Source organism: Chiloscyllium plagiosum, chromosome 21 (genome assembly GCF_004010195.1).
Source record: "Chiloscyllium plagiosum isolate BGI_BamShark_2017 chromosome 21, ASM401019v2, whole genome shotgun sequence".
NCBI lineage: Eukaryota > Metazoa > Chordata > Chondrichthyes > Orectolobiformes > Hemiscylliidae > Chiloscyllium > Chiloscyllium plagiosum.
The window spans coordinates 12255005-12274251 of NC_057730.1; the positions used below are offsets into that span (position 1 = coordinate 12255005).

Genomic DNA, 19247 nt, shown 5'->3' on the forward strand with positions numbered 1-19247 from the left:
CCTGAGTATGAAGCACAGTGCTATCAACGAACAAAATGTTTTGCAAAACAAAATCTAAAAATTCAAGAACATGGTGTAAATCAGACGTCTGTCTAGATCAATGCTTGGAATGTAATTTAGAACTTTAAAACTGCATGCTAGTTAAGATTCTAATGAATAGAAATTGTTTGTGGTAGTTAATAAGCTAGAAAGAAGTTGCCAGAATAAGTGTTAATTATTGTAGCAGGAAGCCACTCTAATTTAGGTGTGAGTCAAAAGTTTCTGTATAAGTAGATAGTGCTTGATACCACATAGTGGGAATAAAGCTGGAGAATTTGTGCAGAGAGGTTAAGTATCATTCTGTTTAGTTTACCTCCAATGGTAGGTGAAAGGTCCTCTGTCTGCAAGCTGGAAGACTGAAATTTTTTATCTTTTTACTAAATTAATAACTGGGATTAACTAAATTAATAAATGATAACTAGTCAGATCAATAACTAAAGTTAGATAAACGTTGTAGGGCGGGGTGGTATGCTATAATGGCAACACATGGGAGTTTGGGAATAGCATTCCAATCTTGGACAACAAAATCTACAAAAAAAATCTGTAGCTGAGCAACATTAGCTCAGGGTTGCTGAGTTGGAGTCGAATTCATACATTGCAGCATAAGATAGAACAGGGAAGTTGCTTGATGTTTACTTTCCTTAGACAAAGTAAAATCAGAGACAGAAAGAAATAACTGAATTATGCTGAGTTACAGAGATCCAGCACATAATAAAGAAACCTTAGTTCTCAACTTTGAAGATCAGATACAAAATTCACTGTACATCTGCAAGAAAACTAGGATTACTGCTTTATGGTCGAGGAACTTATTCAAGGGGGAAAAATGAAAAACAAATGATAGTGATGGAGAGCATTATCATCAGGGAGTTAGACATTATTTTCTGAAGCTGTGACTGAGAGTTCCAAAGATTGTGTTCTTGCCTGATGCCACTTTGTGACTGAAGACAATCTTGGAACAGGAGAGGGAAAATTTAATTGGTGTGGTCCACACAGGAACCAACAACATTGGCCAAACTGGGGACAATGTTTGCTGGGAGTGGATAAAGATGCAGAATTAGTTTAAAACACAGATTCTCAAGATGTAATAGAATACAGAACATAGAACAATACATCGCCGAACAGGCCTTCAGCCCTCGATATTGCGCTGACCTGTGAGCTAATCTAAGCCCATCACCCTACACTAACCCATCATCATCCACATGCTGATCCAAGGACTGTTTGAAGCCCCCAATGTGGCCAAGTTAACTACATTGCCAGGCAGGGCATTACACGCCCTTACTATTCTCTGACATCTGTCTTAAATCTATCACCTCTCAACTTGCAGCTATGCCCCCTCGTACAAGCAGACATCATCATCCTAGGAAAAATACTCTCACTGTCCAATCTATCTAATCCCCTGATCATCTTCAATGTCTCTGTTAAATCCCCTCTTAGCCTTCTTCTCTCCAATGAGAACAGACCCAAGTCTCTCAGCGTTTCCTCATAAGACTTTCGCTACAGTCCAGACAACATCCTGGTAAATGCCCTCTGCACCTTTTCCAATGCTTCCACATCCTTCCTGTAATGGGGTGACCAAAACTGTACACAGTACTCCAGGTGAGACCACATTAGCTTTTGGTACAGTTGCAGCATGACATCACGGCTCTGGAACTCAATCCCTCTACCAATAAAACCTAACACACCGCATGCCTTCTTAACGGCACTATCAACTTGGGTGGCAACTTTCAGGATCTATGTACATGGATACCAAGATCCCTCTGTACATCCACATGACAAAGAATCTTTCCACTGACCCAGTATTCTGCCTTCCTGCTATATTCTTCCCAAAGTGAATCACCTCACATTTATCTGTATTGGACTCCATTTGCCAATTCTGCAGTTTATCCAAGTCTCCCTGCAACCTGCAACATTTTCCCACACTCCATCGACTTTAGTGTCATCTGTAAACTTACTAACCCATCCACTTATGCCTGTGCCCAAGTAGTTCATAAAAATGACAAACAGTAATGGACATAAAATAGATCGTTGTAGCACACCACTAATAACTGGACTCCAGGCTGAATATTTTCCATCAACCACCACTCGTTGCCTTATTACAGAAAGCCTTTTCTAACCCAAACTGCTAAATCACCTTCAATCCCATGCCTCCACATTTTCTCCAATAGTCTACCATGTGGAACCTTATCAAAGGCTTTACTGAAGTCCATGTATACCACGTCAACTGTCCAATCCTCATCCACATGTTTGGTCACCTTCTCAAAAAACTCAACGAGGTTTGTGAGACACGACCTGCCCTTGATGAATCCATGTTGACTACTTCCAATCAAATTATTGCTTGCTAGATGATTATAAATCCTATCTCTTATAATCCTTTCCAAAACTCTTCCTACAACAAATGTAAGGCTCACTGGTCTATAATTACCTGGGTCATCTCTACTGCTGTTCTTGAAGAAGGGCACAACATTTGCAATCCTTATATCCTCTGGTACTAAAGCTGTAGACAATGATGACTCGAAAGTCAAGGCCAAAGGTTCGGCCATCTCCTCCCAACTTCCCAGTGAATTCCTGGAAAAGTCCCATTAGGCCCAGGGGATTATCTACTTTCACACCTTCTCGAATTGATATCACCTCCTCCTTACTAACCTCAATCCTGTCAAGTCTAATAGCCCATTTCTCTGTCTTTTCCTCTACAATATTCTCCTTTCCCTGAGGGAAAACAGATGAGAAATATACATTTAGCACCTCTTTGATCTCCACAACTTCCCACTTCAGTCTTTGACAGGCCTTATTCCTACTCTAGTCATCCTTTTATTCCTCATATACCAATAGAAAGCTTTAGGGTTCTCCTTTATTCTGCCTGCTAAACTCTGCTCATGTCAGCTCCTTGCTCTTCTTAACTCTCTTTAAATCCTTCCGAGTTACTCGGAACCATCTTGTGTCAATGTCACATAAGCCTCCCTCTTCCACTTAACAAGAGATACAATTTCTTAAGTAAACCATGGTTCCCTTACCTTATTGTTTCCTTCCTGCCTGATAGGGACATACCTATCAAAAACACGCAATATCTGTTCTTTAAACCAGCTCTACATTTTGATTGACCCTATCCCCTGCATTTTGCTGCCCATTCTATGTCTCCTAAGACTTGCCTAATCGCATTATAATTGTCCTTGCCCCATCTATAACTCTTGCCTTGTGGCACTTACCTATCCCTTTCCATCACTAAACTAAATGTAACCAAATTATGGTCACTCTCTCCAAAGTGCTCACCTATCACTACTAAATCAAACACCTGGCCTGGTTCATTACCAAGTACCATATCTAGTGAGGCCTCCCCTCTTGTCAACCCTTTGACATACTGTGTCAGGAATTGCATACATTGGACAAAAACAGATCCATCGACATACAGTTATAGCATTTCCAGTCAATGTTGGGGAAGTTGAAGACCCCATAATGACCACCCTGTTCCTTTCACTCCTGTCCAGAATCGATTTGCCAATCCTTTCCTCCACATCCATGGAACTTTGTGGAGGCCTATAAAAAAACTCCCCGCAGTGTGACCTCTCCTCTCCTGTTTCTAACCTCAGCCCACACCACCTCAATAGACGAGTCCTCGTGAAAATTTTTTCAGCCACATTTATACCGTCCTTGACTAACAAAGCCATACCTCCCCCTTTTTTAATCACCTTCCCTGATCTTAATGAAAGATCTAAACCCTGGAACCTGCAATATCCATTCCTGACTTTGCTCTACCCCGTCTAAGAAATAGCCACAACAGCGAAGTCCCAAGATCTGGATTGTTATTTGGTTTGTATACTAACTGAAATATGTCTAGATGATCAGAGAATTAAAAGCTTGGCTGAAAAGAGCTGTGGGATGAAGTGTCTTCAACTCATTGGCTACTGGCATCAACATTGGGAAAAGAGGGTATCGTTCGGTTAAGATGAGTTCCATTTAAAACAGGCTGGGCTCAACGTCCAGGCGAATTATATAACTAAGAGAGCTGTGTCCAGGACTTAACGCGAGGATGGGCTGGAAGGTGAAGCAATATCTAAAAATCTGAAAGAGAAATATTAAGGCAATAGAGCAGTATAGCAATTTGACTAAAGACAAGCAGAGTGAGATAGGAAGGGACAGGGAGTTTAACCGTGATTGTGCATCAGTACGAGGTCTTTGCAAAACCTTTAGGGTGTCACAGTGGTTAGCACTGCTGCCTCATAGAACCAGGGACCCGGGTTCGATTCCTGCCTCAGGCAACAATCTGTGTGGAGTTTGCACATTCTCCCCGTGTTTGCGTGGGTTTCCTCCAGGTGCTCTGGTTTCCTCCCACAATCGAAAGATGTGCATGTCAGGTGAACTGCCATGCTAAATTGCCCAAAGTTTTTGGTGCATTAGTCAGGGGTTAATATAGGATAGGGGAATGGGTCTGGGTGGGTTACTGTTTTGGAGGGTCAGTGTGGACTTGGTGGGCTAAAGGGCCTGTTTCCATGCTGTAGGCAATCTAATCTAATCTAATCTAATCTTTGAAACTAATAAAAGTAACTAAAACTGAATGTTCTTTATCTAAATATGCAAATAATCTGTAATCAAATTGATGAACTCACAACAGAAATATACGGTTTAGATCTAAATGCCATTACAGTGATGTGATTACATGCGATAAAGGAAACACAATTTTAAGAAAAGGCAAAATGGAACAAGAGAAGTAACTTGGATAGTAAAGAGCACATGGACATAAGTGAGAAAGGAACTTGACTCCAAAGTTCAGCAAACAAAATCACGGAATACAGATTAGAAATGTCTTGGGTTAGAAAATACTAATGGAAATTACATAGAGACATAGAACAATACAGCGCAGAACAGGCCCTTCGGCCCTCGATGTTGCACCAACCCGTGAACTATTCTCAGCTCATCCCCCTACGCTATCCCATCATCATCCATGTGCTTATCTAAGGATTGTTTAAATCTCCCTAATGTGTCTGAGTTTACTACATTGGCAAGTAGGGCATTCCACCCTCTGAGTAAAGAACCTGCCTCTGACATGTGTCTTAAATCTATCACCCCTCAATTTGTAGTTATGCCCCCTCATACAAGCTGACGTCACCATCCTAGGAAAAACATTTTCACTGTCTACTCTATCTAATTCTCTGATCATCTTGTATATCTCTATCAAATCCCCTCTTCTTTGCAATGAGAAAAGGCCCAAGTCTCTCAGCCTTCCTCATGAGACCTTACCTCCAGACCCGGGCAACAGTCTCATAAATTCTCCTCTACACCTTTTCCAATGCTTCCACATCCTTCCCGAAATATGGCATACAGAACTGTACACAATAATCAGTGTGGCCACAACAGTGTTTTGTGTAGTTGTAGCACAATATTGCGGCCCCGGAACTCAATCCCTCTACAAATGAAAACTAACACACTGTATGCCTTCTCAACCTGGGTGGCAACTTTTAGGGATCTATGTACATGGACTCCAAAATCCCTCTGCACATCCACACTACCAAGAATCTTTCCATTAACCCGGTACTCTGCCTTCATGTTATTCTTCTCAAAGTACATCACCTCACATTTAGCTGCATTGAACTCCATTTGCCACCTCTCAGCCCAATCCTGCAGTTTATCGAAGTCCCCCTGCAATCTGTAACATTCTTCCAAACTGTCCACTACTCCACCGACTTTAGTGTCATCTGAAAATTTACTAATCCATCCACCTATGCCTGCGCCTAAGTCATTTATAAAAATGACAAACAGTGGTGGTTCCAAAACAGATCCTTGTGCCACACCAATAGTAACTGGGCTCCAGGCTGAATATTTTCCATTAACCACCACTCGCTGCTTTCTTTTAGAAAGCCAGTTTCTAATCCAAACTGCTATCTTACCCTCAACCCCATACTTCTGCATTTTCTCCAACAGCCTACCATGTGGAACCTTATCAAAGGCTTTACTGAAGTACATGTATACCGCGTCAACTGCCCTACCTTCATCTACATGCTTGGTCATCTTCTCAAAAAACTCAATGAAGTTTGTGAGACATGACCTGCCCTTGACAAAATTGTTGCTTGCTAGATGATTATAAATCTCATTTCTTATAATCCTTTCCAAAACCTTTCCTACAAGAGAAGTAAGGCTCACTGGTCTATAACTACCTGGGTCATCCCTACTGCCCTTCTTGAACATGGACACAACATTTGCAATCCTCCAGCCCTCTAGTACTAAACCTGTAGACAACGATGACTCAAATATCAAAGCAAAAGGCTCAGCCAACTCCTCCCTAGCTTCCCAGAGAATCCTCAGATAGATCCCATCCAGCCCAGGGGACTGGTCTACTTTCACTCCTTCTCGAATTGATAACACCTGTTTGTAACTAACCTCGATCCTTTCTAGTCTAATATCTCGTCTTCTCTTCTCTTCTACACTCTACAATATTCTCCTTTTCCTGAGTGAAAACCGATGAGAAATGTTCATTTAGCACCTCTCCGATCTCCACAAGGTCCACCTTCAACTTTCCACTTCTGTCTTTGACTGGCCCTATTCCTACCCTAGTCATCCTCTTATTCCTCACATACCTATAGAAAGCTTTAGGATTCTCTTTTATTCTATTTGCTAAAGACTGCTTGTGTCCTCTCTTTGCTCTTCTTAATTCTCTCTTTAAAGCCTTCCTAGCTGATCTGTAACACTCAATCACCTCATCTGAACCATCTTGCCTCATCAACACATAAGCCTTCTTCTTCTGCTTAACAAGAGATGCAATTTCTGTAGTAAACCACAGTTCCCTTACCTTATCGCTTCCTCCCTGCCTGACAGGGACATACCTATCAAGGACATACCTATCAAGGACATGCAATATCTGTTCTTTAAATCAGCTCCACATTTCCATTGTCTGCATCCCCCGCATTTTGCTACCCCGTTCTATGCATCCTAATTCTTGCCTAATCGCATTATAATTGTCCTAGCCCCATCGGTAACTCTTGACGTGTGGCATGTACCTATCCCTTTCCATCACTAAACTAAACGTAACTGATTTATGGTCATTCTCTCCAAAGTGCTCACCTACAACTAAATCAAAAACCTGGCCTGGTTCATTACCAAGCACCAGATCCAGTGTGGCCTCCCCTCTTGTCAGCCCTTCGACATACTGCATCAGGAAACCCTCCTTTACACATTGGACAAAAACTGATCCATCCAACGTACTAGAGTTTTAGCATTTCCAGTCAATGTTGGGGAAGTTAAAGGCCCCCATAATGACCACCCTGTTCCTTTCACTCCTATCCAGAATAATTTTGCCAATCCTTTCTTCTACCTCCCTGGAACTCTGCGGAGGCTATAAAAAAACTCCAAGCATTGTGACCTCTCCTCTCCCGTTTCTAACCTCAGATCACACTATGTCAGTAGACAAGTCCTTGTCAAAAGTTCTTTCAGCCACCATTATACTATCCTTGACTAACAAGGCCACACCTCCCCCTCCTGTACTGCTTTGCTTGTTCTTAATGAAACCTGCAACATCCATTCCTCACCCTGCTCTATCCATCTCTCCGAAATGGCCACAACATCGAAGTCCCAGGTACCTATCCATGCTGCAAGCTCACCTACCTTATTTCAGATACTTCTGGCATTGAATTAGACAAACTTCAAACCAGCTTGCTGTCTGCCAGCACATTCCTGTGACCCTGAAATCCTGTCCCTATCCTCCCTACTCTCATCCCCCTCTGCACTGCAACTACACCACAGGTTCCCGTCTGCCTGCTGAGCTAGTTTAAACCCACCCCAATAGCACCAGCTATTGTTATAGGTTCCTTGACAATGGTTGGACAAAGTATTAAGCAATAAATAATTGGAGTTTGTAGTAAAAACAATCTAATAAACAAACAGAATTTTCATCTTTATGTAGGCTAGAGTAATCAAATGGTCAAAGATAGGCCAAAAGATGCATTTACAAAATACTTTCACCAGCTTTTTACAAGAATATTTTATAGAATTGAATCTAGTATTGTACAATGAAAAAGCTGTACCTAGTCACTGCATAATAAAAAGGTCCTTTGAAAAAGGATGATCATAATAATTGAATTCCATCTTAAGTTTGACAGTAGCATACTCCAGTCCAAAACAAGAATCTTAAACTTAAAGCCAACTATATAGGCATGAAGAAAAAGCTGACAAAGAGTAAACAGACTAAAAGATACGATAAAGACAACAAAAGACATTAAAACTCATGATTCATGATATCCAATAATATACATTTCACTAAACTATACAAACTTACCAAGAAAGATCCATCTGTGGTTTAGTAGAGAAGTTAAGGTTAGTATTAGATTAAAAGCATCTTTCAAAAGGTTACAGAAAGGTGGTATTAAGCCTTAGGATTAGAAGTGCTCTTAAAAAACAGCATAAGGATGAGTAAAAACTTGCTCCGAAAATTGAGAGTAAACAAAGCAGGAGTATGAAAACATTCCAAAGACTTCACAAATATATGAAAAGGAGATACGCAATGCTCGTCCATCAAGAGGTATAGAAAGGAGAAATTATTATGGGGAATGAGGAAGCAGCAGTAATGTTAACAAAATATTTTTTCTCTGCCTGCACATTAAAAGATGCACGTTAAATACCAGAAGTGGATGATGTCAAGAACTAATAAGAGTGAGAAAGATAATACTTAATATAGATTTTAAAAAGTATTGGAGAAATCTGATGGGACTAAAAGCCAACAAATCCCCAGGATTCAGTGGCTGACTTTTTATGGTTCATAAAGAGATAGTCGATGCAATGGTTATGAATTTTCAAAATTCCCTGGATCCTAGAATCAATTCAACAAATTGGAAGTCATCACAAATATACAGGAATACATTACAAACAAAAACAGAAATTGCTGGCAGCATCTGTGGAGAGAAATAAGAGTTAGCATTTCAAGTCCAAACCAACATTTTAATTGATTGTCCTCTTACCTTTCAATCTCCTCAAAGAAACTTCAGCCTTGAGCAGAAAGAGGTAAAGAAAAATATAGAAATGGAGGACACTGGTGGGCACCGTAACCCGACACAAGTGATAAAAGCAGCATGAACAGATATGTGGTTCTCAGAACGCACCGGCACTATGAACTACGTACTCTGCCTATGCAGGATTAATGCTATCATCTGTGTTTTTGCTACATTAGCGACAGCATTGTTGTGCACTATTTGTCAAAAATAAATCACATTATGCAGACCGCCAATTAATGTCTCTACTTCTATTCAGAACAGAAGTGCTTCAACTTTTCCTACATTCCTTTCAATTTTAGTAATGATGGCACGCTGTTGCCTGTAGGGTGCAAGTTGTTCTTTGATTCAATGGTTGACCAGTTGGACAAGATCTTTTGTTGTTAGATTTATTTATTTTAAGTTTTCTTGGGTTTCTGTATTTCTTTCACATGGAGTGAGAGGGAGGGGGGAGTGAGAGAGAGCGTCAGTAGTCTCAGCTATTGATCTTAAGTTTTTCTCCTCTGCTGCTACTGTGGAACACAAAGCTTTTTAACCACTTTGCAGCTCAACCAATCAGAAGGCTGTTTCATGAAGAACATCCTGAGTTCAAAAGACACTCCGTGCTAAATGTCGAATTCTCCCTCTACTGCTTCAAAAAGCAGCTCCATTGCACAGCTCAACAATATATGCAGCACTTGATTTTCAGGGTAAAAACTTTCCTTGTATTCCATTTAGAGAAGTCCAATTTCCATTTCAGGTTATAGTCCCAAAAATAAAAAATACGTAATCTCTTATGATTTCATAGCCACAGTAACATCTTTAACAAGGAAAACTACATCTTTGTTTTGAACAACTATCCTCAGGAGTTTTTCTGCAGACAAATTACCATCAGCTGCCTGGTAGATTACAAACATGCTATATTTTCATACATGACATAACTGAATTACCAATTTTTGTACATACTATTCAAGAATCGCTAACATTCTCAAAAAACTTTACGTAGTGCTTATTTTATTTTTTAATTAAAGGTCTCCGACATTTATTGCCTCAGTAAGATACAGATCTATGGATCCCATATTACACAGCATTAGTCAAGTCAATTTTCATGTTGTTGCTCCTCCATCAACAATCTCTTCCTCATTTGAGTTTTCTGATTATCCTGTGGAATGTATCTGAGCTGGTTCCTGTGTGGTCAGAAATGCTTCACGGGTGTTCATGTGAAGCACTGGCTTGCTCCATGCCTCAGTGACAGGCACAACATCTTTGGAGGCCAATGTAAAGAGAAACAGGTGATGAAGATAATGTAATTTAAATACAGTCCTGAACCCAGTAGTAAAGGCAATACAGTGAGTATCATGCTGCTCCTGGATCCATCATTGGATGAACGAATTTGAAAGTTAAGGGAGTGTAAAACTTTGAAGAATACTTGCCTTTCAGGTCAAGCTCTCCCTTGGCCACATGCTTTCAGGTCACCATTCTAATGATGTCTTCAGCTGTCTTCTCATTGTGGATCAGGCCATTTGAAGGACCACTACCATTGTGAAATCACACACTAATTGTGTATAAACTTCACTTTTAAAAACAGAAACTATGCAAGCTTTCAGCACATGATTTAACTTAAGTGGCACCCCAGGGGCCAGCCTTCATTCTATCTGCTTTGAATGCATGGTTGCACAGCATGAAGATTTTAACTTGGAGCATAGCATACAGCAGTCCAGAGTGTTTTAAAATATTTTTCCATGCCAGCTATGTTCAGTCTGTAGCATAAAAATTATGGAAGTTTTGCCATTCAACATATCAGAATTTACTATGGTCCATGGTCCTTGTGGGTGCTGCACACCATGTTTGGACTTGATGCTTATGTAATAATAGCTATGGACAAAATTTAAGATGTCAGCTGAAGGCAATCTTAGCTTGGTACATTTCCTCATGCCAGAGAGTATCTTCCTTACCAGCTCCTATAACCCTTGATTGCAGAAGAGGAAACTCCTCTGCCTGAAGCATGTCAATTCTCATTACTCTTGCCTCTTTCAACACAACAGTTGAAGTCTCCCTACCAAACATGCAGATCTGCACCTTACCTTGAAAAATATCCCAGCTTTGGAGTACAAGTTTGCAACCATCAATTGTTGTGAATGTAAGACCAATAGCCAAGTATACTGAATCCAGCAAAGATTTGGAGATGTCGGTGTTGGACTGGGGTGTACAAAGTTAAACATCACACAACACCAGGTTATAGTCCAACAGGTTTAATTAGAAGCACACTAGCTCCGAAAGCTAGTGTGCTTCCAATTAAACCTGTTGGACTATTACCTGGTGTTGTGTGATTTTTAACTGAATCCAGGAAAGTTTGCTAACCGCTCCTTTTGTGCGATTATTTCTGGCTATAAGGACACACATATGAATAAATTAATAAAGAGCAGGTGTAAATCATTCAGCTCCTCGAGCCTGATCCTCCATTTAATAAGATCTGATTGTAACCTCAAATTTGCATTTCTGTCTACTCTTGGCAACCATTCACTCTCTTGCTTAACAATTATCTACTACTGTCTTAAAAATATCCAAGGACTCTGCTTCTTTCACAGCAAGAGAATTCCTCAGACCTATGACTCTCAAGAGATTAAATTCTGTTAATCTCTGTTTTAAATGGGTGACCCCCCCCCAGTTCTCCATTCTGCTAAAAGAGGAAATATGCTCTCTTCAGCTGTTGTCAAGTCTCCTCACCGTCTTGCGTGTTTTAAATCACCTCCTGCTCTTCTTAACACATGGTTACAAGTGGAGCCTGTCGAATCTTTCCTCATAAGACAACCCGCTCATTCCAGATATTAGCCTGGTAAACAGTCTCTGAACAGTTTACAGCACTCCTTTAAAGAAGGTGACAATGTATAAAGTACTTCAGATGTGACCTCACCAATGTCCTATGTAATTGAAGCATTCTGCACTCAATTCCCTTTCTCTAAATAACATTCTATTAGCTTTCCTAAATATTTGCTTTACTTGCATACTAACCTTTTATATTCATGCAAGAGGAAACTTCACAACTCAGCTCTGCAATCTCTCACCGGGTAGATAATGTGCTTTTTAAATCCTTCTTGTCAAAATGAAAAACTTCATGTTTTCCCACTTTATCTTCCATTTTTCATATCTATGCCTACTCATTTAACCAACTTATATCATTTTGGAGCCACCTAATATCCTCCACAATGTAACTTTCCAACATAGTTGTGTGGCTTTGGCAAATTTGGCAACTATTTCTCCTCTTCCTTTATTCAGGTTATTTATATAAGTTGTAAATAGTTGAGGTCCCAGCACTGATATTTGTGACATCTTGCCAAACTAAAAACAAATGCTTACTCTCTGCTTCCTGTTAGCCAGACAATCTTCTATCCATGCCCATAAGCTACTACCTATATAATAAGCTTTTATTTTCCACAACATCCTTAGACGTGACATATTCTATATTCTGGAAATCTAATAACAATACATCCACAAGCTCCCCTTTCTCTAGAACAAAGAACTCAAAGAGATTGGTTAAACTTGAGTCTCTTTAACAAAACCATGTTGATTCGGCCCAATTACCTTGAACTCATCTATGTGTCCTGCTATAATCTCAATAATAGCTTATAATGTTTTCCTAATGACAGATATTAATCTAAGTGACTTGTAGTTTCCTGCGTCCTATCTTCCTCCATTTTTGAAAAGGAACTAAATTTACTCTCTTAAAATCTAATGGAACTATCCCAGAATTTTGGAAAATTAAAACCAATGCATCCATTATCTCAACAGCCATTCTTTTGAGGCTGAATGATGAAGCCCATCACCAGGCACTTGTCAGCCCACATATCCAACAATCTCATAATCCAATTAAATGTAATGAAATGGGACCCAAATATGTCAGAATTGAGGAGTCAGTCCTCTACTCTTTATCTTCACAAATTATAGAATACAAAATGCAATACTTACTGAAGAAATCCTTCTTAGCCAGACTTTTTGCACACAACACTGCAAGACAAAATATGAAATTCAAGATCATTTTTCCTTCAAACTTTTATCCCTTTTCCAAATATAACAACTCACATTAAGTTACAGATTCACAAGAATTTGATTCTTTTCCGAAGCGGTCATTCATTAAGTGAATTACAATGACTGCCAACAGAGTTCGTAAATAATAAAGGAGTTTTAAATCAATTCCATGTGTTCTGTTTAATAACCTTATTTCCAGTAAATACATGAAAAATTATTTCAATCATTTATGAATGTAATATGATTGAAGGCTGCCACAGAAACTTGATTAAAATCTGGCTAGTAGTGCAAATCTCCACTTCACCACTGGGGGTCACTAAATACTCAGATTTGCAACAGTCAATAAAAAGCAACAGGTCAGAAAATTTAACATGTCAGAACTGGGCACCTCAAGTTCAAAATAATTAGATGACTCATGGCTCAATGGTTACTAAATTGACTAATTTGATTAATCAGAAATAATACTGATTCAAGACAATATTTATACACACTTTTTCATCTCATCCCTGCTTTGCATTAATTTTCATTCTTACTGCAAATGTAATTCTCAAAATAAGGCAAAAGCTCTGTATGGAACAGAATTCAATGTAATGTATAACCTGAAGCAAAGCCATTCAGCCCACACCAGTATGTACACTTCATTCAATTACCGCATTAACAACAAACACAACCTTCTATTTCATTCACCAGTCTCATTTAAATTCATCTATACTATTCGCCTCATCAATTTCCTATGGTAACGAGTTCCACATCCTTACTAGTCTCTGCATAAATTAGTTCTTCCAAGTCCTTTCTTTGATTTCTTGGTGACGGTTTGAGTTATAAGGAAAGGCTGGGACTTTTTCAATTGGAGTATAGGAGGTTATGGGTTGACCTTACAGAGGTTCATAATATCATAAGGGGCAAAGATAAGGTGAGTGACAGGTATCTTTTCCCTAGGGTGAGGGATTTCAAAACGGGGGCATATTTTTAAGGTGAAAGGAGAAAGATTTTAAAAAGACATGAGGGCAATTATTTTACACAGAGCATGATTTGTGTATGGAATTAACTTCCAGAGGGAGTGGTAGATATGGGTTTAAAGCACATTTGGAAGAGTACATGAATAAGAAATTTTTGGAGGGATATGGGCCACCTTACTTCCACTCCTATGTCTTTATGGTCTTATGCGCAGGCAGGTGGGACTAGTTTAGTTTGGGATTATGGTTGACATGGACTGGTTGGACTGAAGGGTCTGTTTCATGCTGTATGACTCTATAACTTATAATAGGCAAATTAATTTCAACATAGGTCCTTTTGGCAAGCTTAATGCCCTCTTGTAATTTGTTCTAGTCTGCATTACATTGGATAACTGCCCATACCCCACCATTTATTGTCATCTGTGAGCTAAGAAATTGAATACTTTTTAATAAATTTGTGAACGCGTGGCCCTTTTGCTGATGTTTGTGGGGCTCCACTTTCTATCTGTTGCCTAAATAAATAATTCCACCTTACCACTATGTTTCTTTTGCTATCTTGAAGCCAGCTAGATGTCCATTCTTCTCCATGCCCCTTACTTTACATGGTCTGATCTGTATAGCCCACAATAAGACTCCTCAAAAGGTGTTTTGAAATTTAGGTAAATTATATCAACCATAGCATTCTTCACTGCTCTCTCAGTTACCTTCACAAAGATAAACCAGGTTGGCCTGATAAAACTTTGTGTCTCAAACTTCATACTCACTTTTCAGCCTCTAGCTGTTCCTCTTTTATTTGTTGATTTGGGATTCTATTATTTTGCTTACTACTAATATTAAAAAGACTAGTTCAATGTTTCCTTGATACATTCCAGTTTCTTTCTTAAATACAAACATTACTATCTGCCTGCCTTCTGGCATTACACCTTTTTCTAACAACTTATGAAATGTACATAATACTGCCTGTCCTATCTCTGCCCTCTTGATTATGTGCATGTAATTCAGCTTGACAAGAATATATTAGTTTATTTAATATTACTCATTTTTATTTGAACTGAATATGAAAAGTGCAACTTCAAATGAAAATAGATAAAATGTCACAGAACTGAAATGCTGCAGAACAGAATAAAGACGGATGGTTTAGAATTATTATTCCAAATAATTGATGAATGTGACTTATAAGTCTATAAAAAGCAGGAATAGTCCCTGATTTTTTTTCAAAAGAGTAAAACATAATCCAAACATTTCTACTGCAAATATTTATTAAATGCTGAAAGAATATACCATTTCAGTATAAGATGTACAACCAACCGATGCATAAAAGCGTGGTGAATGTAGAACAAGACCATCTTCTAGAAACATAACTCCAATTGCAACAATTGCAAAGATGAAAAACATGCCAGAATTCTAACAACTGATACTTTAGTTTACTTTATTCAGCTATATTGAGATGGCCTCACAAGCTATTAACTGGAAGAATATATATATTAAACAACATTTGGGTGTTAAAGGGCTTTATATTAGCTCAAATTTAGGAAGGTTTCTTAGTCTGAAGTCTTCTTGAAGGTTGACTTTTGGATTTGCCTGAGGGTCTCGCTTGATAATTGAAATACATAACTAAAATTCTGAACTCAAACCAGCATGCTACTTGGAATCAACAGTGAATTTATGGTCAGAGATTGGATCTGGGTTTTATAATGATGTTTGGTGGTGTCCAACATCACTGAATCTGGCCAAATTCTAGAATTTTCACAGTGAGTGAATTTTACAAATTGGTCATATATGGTAGCGGAAGCAGCTGAGATGATTAGATGGTTCTAAGCTGCATGCAAAACATGTTGATCGCCTCAAGTGTGAACTGGTTCAATGGCAGCACTATTGCTGATGAGACAGAAGGTTGTACGTTATTGGTTTTTGAGCAAATCAACCAGGCTGACAGTTCACTCCAGTTGAGGGATAATGCTGCATTGTTGATTGAAGACATTAAACCTTGTTCATCAGGATACAAAGGATTTTAATATTATTCAAAGTAAAATAGGGGCGTTCTCTCACTGATCTGATTAATTTTAATCATTCCATCAACTTAGTCAAAACAATTTATCTAACTACATTCCATATGCTATTTGTAGAATTCCACTAAACACAAATCAGCTGCTGCATTTGCTTCAAAAGTGACTACATTCTTAGAGTAATTTTGTAAATAAAAAGTAATGAATTGGTTGTATAGTGCTTTTAAGAAAACAGAAGACATAAAAAGCAATATATGAACACCAAGTCTTACTCACAGAGAAAATACATGTATTTTGCATTAAAAAGAACCTTCACTTTAAAACAGTCAAATTTCATATTCCACAACTGAAGTGATAAAATAATATACAGAAACTAAAATGATGTAATTATTGATAACCAGAAGAGTGCTGCCTTTTTCCAAAATGATCTGTAAAGCGCCCAAAATAAGGTGACCCATAGCTTCTTTGAGAATACAAACAAAAACAATTCTTATCCATTTTGAAACCTTAAACAACTGTTCTTTTTAAAGTAAAGATGCTTTTCTGTATTTCAAATAGTGCAGCTGCTGCTGCAATAGAAGTATTATTGAGTAAATGGGCTGACAGTCAAAGCACAAGCATTCATAAATATGTTCAATTGTAAAAGGAACCCAGTGATACCTCTAAAATTGATTTTAATATAATGAAGCAGTCAGTGTCAGTGAACCAGTCTGCAACAAATTATAATCACTGCATTCATTTTAAATATTATACAGCACCAATCGTTTCTTGATGCACAGCCTCACAGAGCATACATCTGCCCCTAAAAACTTTTCATCCATAAGATTATATTTTTACTTGCTAATTTTCACAAAGTTAATATATCAATGCCTTTAGGATCGAATGCCAGGGTTTATAAACATGAAGTCAATGTTATTTGAATGCAATGAACACTCTCCAGAATATTAGCCATACGGTGAGGTAAAATATGTTAATTCGTATTTTATCAAGATGCATGCTCACTTGTAGGTTTAGAATGACAGCTGTGACTTCTTCGTAACTTTTCTGCAGGTGGCATTTTCACTTACTGCTTGAATTTTATCCTTAATGACGCACTGGAGAAACTACATGGTTCACAACATCTTCAAAGATTTTCTTAAATTCATGTCAGTCAGTAAAGAGCAAATTTGCCAATATCTCAAAATGCAACATTAGGTTCTATTTACTACATTGGCATCTTTGAATTTTCCCTCAAAATGGACAGAATGTAAGCATGGAAATCACAGCACAAAATAGATATTTTTCTGTTTGTTAGATTTATGTTCTGTGTTTGACAAGAAAACACCAACATAAATGAAAAAATACTTCAACAATTACATCATGTACATCTTGAAAAAACACAAGTTATAGCCAAGAATATAAAAGAATTTGTTAAAAACTTGCCTATGCTAAAGGTACGAGAGAGGACAAAGGCTAATTAAGGTTTGAAGCAACACAATAATATGGAGGCGAAGTGACTGGAGTTTGACATTCTCCCAGTGTCTGCGTGGGTTTCCTTCGGGTGCTTCCAAAACGCCAATTCTCCTGCTCCTTAGATGCTGCCTGACCGGCTGTGCTTTTCCAGCATACACTCTCAACTCTGATCTCCAGCATCTGCAATCCTCACTTTCTTCTAAGAACTAAGTTTAACCTAAATATTCACATGTTTAATTAGTTCTGATGTCCATACATCAACCATGGAAGAAATTTAGGCACTAATATTTCTACAGAATATGCTCACATCTGAGTTCTCCTCAGCCAGGACTGGGTAACAATTTGCAACTTTTGATTTAAAAAAATAAATTTACAAAGTACTAAACACTTCTAAAAAAGCATACCAGATCCTGAGCTTTATAAAAAGAGCTAAAGAGTACAGAATAAAGTATTGATATGATTAATTAACAAAACAGTGGTTCAACTCTGGTGTACAGTTAGAGGCACACGACTTTAGAAAGATTAAGATTTTTCCAAGAATGAGGTTGTTCTTAGAAGAGGCTGAGTGTGGATTTGATAAAGGTGCTCAAAATCATGGGGATTGAGACAGAATATGCAGAGAAAATTGTTCCCTTTTCCACAGCAGGGCCAAGAGCACACCAGTTTTAAGGTGACTGCCAAAAGAAGCGTAGAGAACATGAGGAGAAATGCTTTTACACATCAGTTACAAGGTGAAATGCACTGCCTGAAAGTGCTTTAAAAATGGAATTGGAGACAAGGAATTCAAGGGGGGGAAAAATACTTTGGGGCTACAGAGAGATGACTAGGGAATGAAACTAGTTAAATATTCTTGCAAAGAACTGGCACAGCTCCAAGGACTGAAAGGCACCGCGAGGCGGCCAGGACTGTCAATCAAAAGTTGGCGTGGAGACAGAGCGGAAGAGTCGGACATCGCACAGAGCCGTGGTAATAGGGGACTCCATAGTGAGAGGAACTGACCGGGGTTTTGTGGCCGCAGACGGGACTGAAGGATGGTGTGTTGCCTTCCTGGTGCCAGGGTTAAAGACATCACAGACAGAGCGCAGGAAATCCTCAAGGACGAAGGTGAAGAGCCAGAGGTGGTGGTACATGTCGGCACAAATGATGTCGGGAAGAAGAGGAGGAACATACTACACGGGACTTCAGAAAACTAGGAAGAAGGCTGAAAAACAGGATGTTCAAGGTGGTTATCTCCAGTTTGCTTCCAGTTCCTTGGGCTGGTGAGGCCAGAAACAGGGAGATAATGGACTTGAACGTGTGGTTGGGGAACTGGTGCAGGAAGCAAGGATTTAAATTCTGGATCACTGGGGTGTGTTTTGTGGTAAGCATAAATTCTACAAGAGAGACGGTTTGCACCTTAATAGGTTAGGGACCAGCATTCTGGCAGGCAGGTTTGCTACTGCAACACAGCTACGTTTAAACTAAGTAGCGGGGGGGAGGGGACAAACTGGATGTTTAAGAAGGAAATTGGAGGGAAAGTTAGAACAAGGGAAGTCAAGAAAGACAACTGTATCAATGGGGCAGAATACTCAGAAAGGGATCATGCTGTAAGGTTGAGTGAAATAGGAGTTGATGGGGTGAGGGCAGTAACAAATTAAAAATGCTATACATGAATGCACGAAGCATTAGAACTAAGATGGATGAGCTTGAGGCTCTTTTGGAAATTGGCAGATACGATATTGTGGGGATAACTGAGACGTGGCTTCAAATGGACAGGGCCTGGGAAATGAATATTCAAGCCTACACGTGCTATCATAAGGACAGACTGATGGGCAGAGGGG

The 19247-nt window shown here is 39.0% G+C and overlaps 1 protein-coding gene across 4 annotated transcripts in view; it reads right to left on the reverse strand.

Annotated features, from left to right (window-relative positions):
• The window catches only part of smurf1 (SMAD specific E3 ubiquitin protein ligase 1), a 122406-nt gene that overhangs the window by 58756 nt on the left and 44403 nt on the right, over nt 1–19247 (reverse strand). For 3 of the 4 annotated variants that reach the window (XM_043711257.1, XM_043711258.1, XM_043711256.1), the window contains exon 2: nt 12954–12992. In XM_043711257.1, the coding sequence (XP_043567192.1) occupies nt 12954–12992 (39 nt within the window). Of the gene's footprint in view, nt 1–12953; nt 12993–19247 lie in introns of those variants that run through there. The other variant, XM_043711259.1, reaches the window with a different exon arrangement.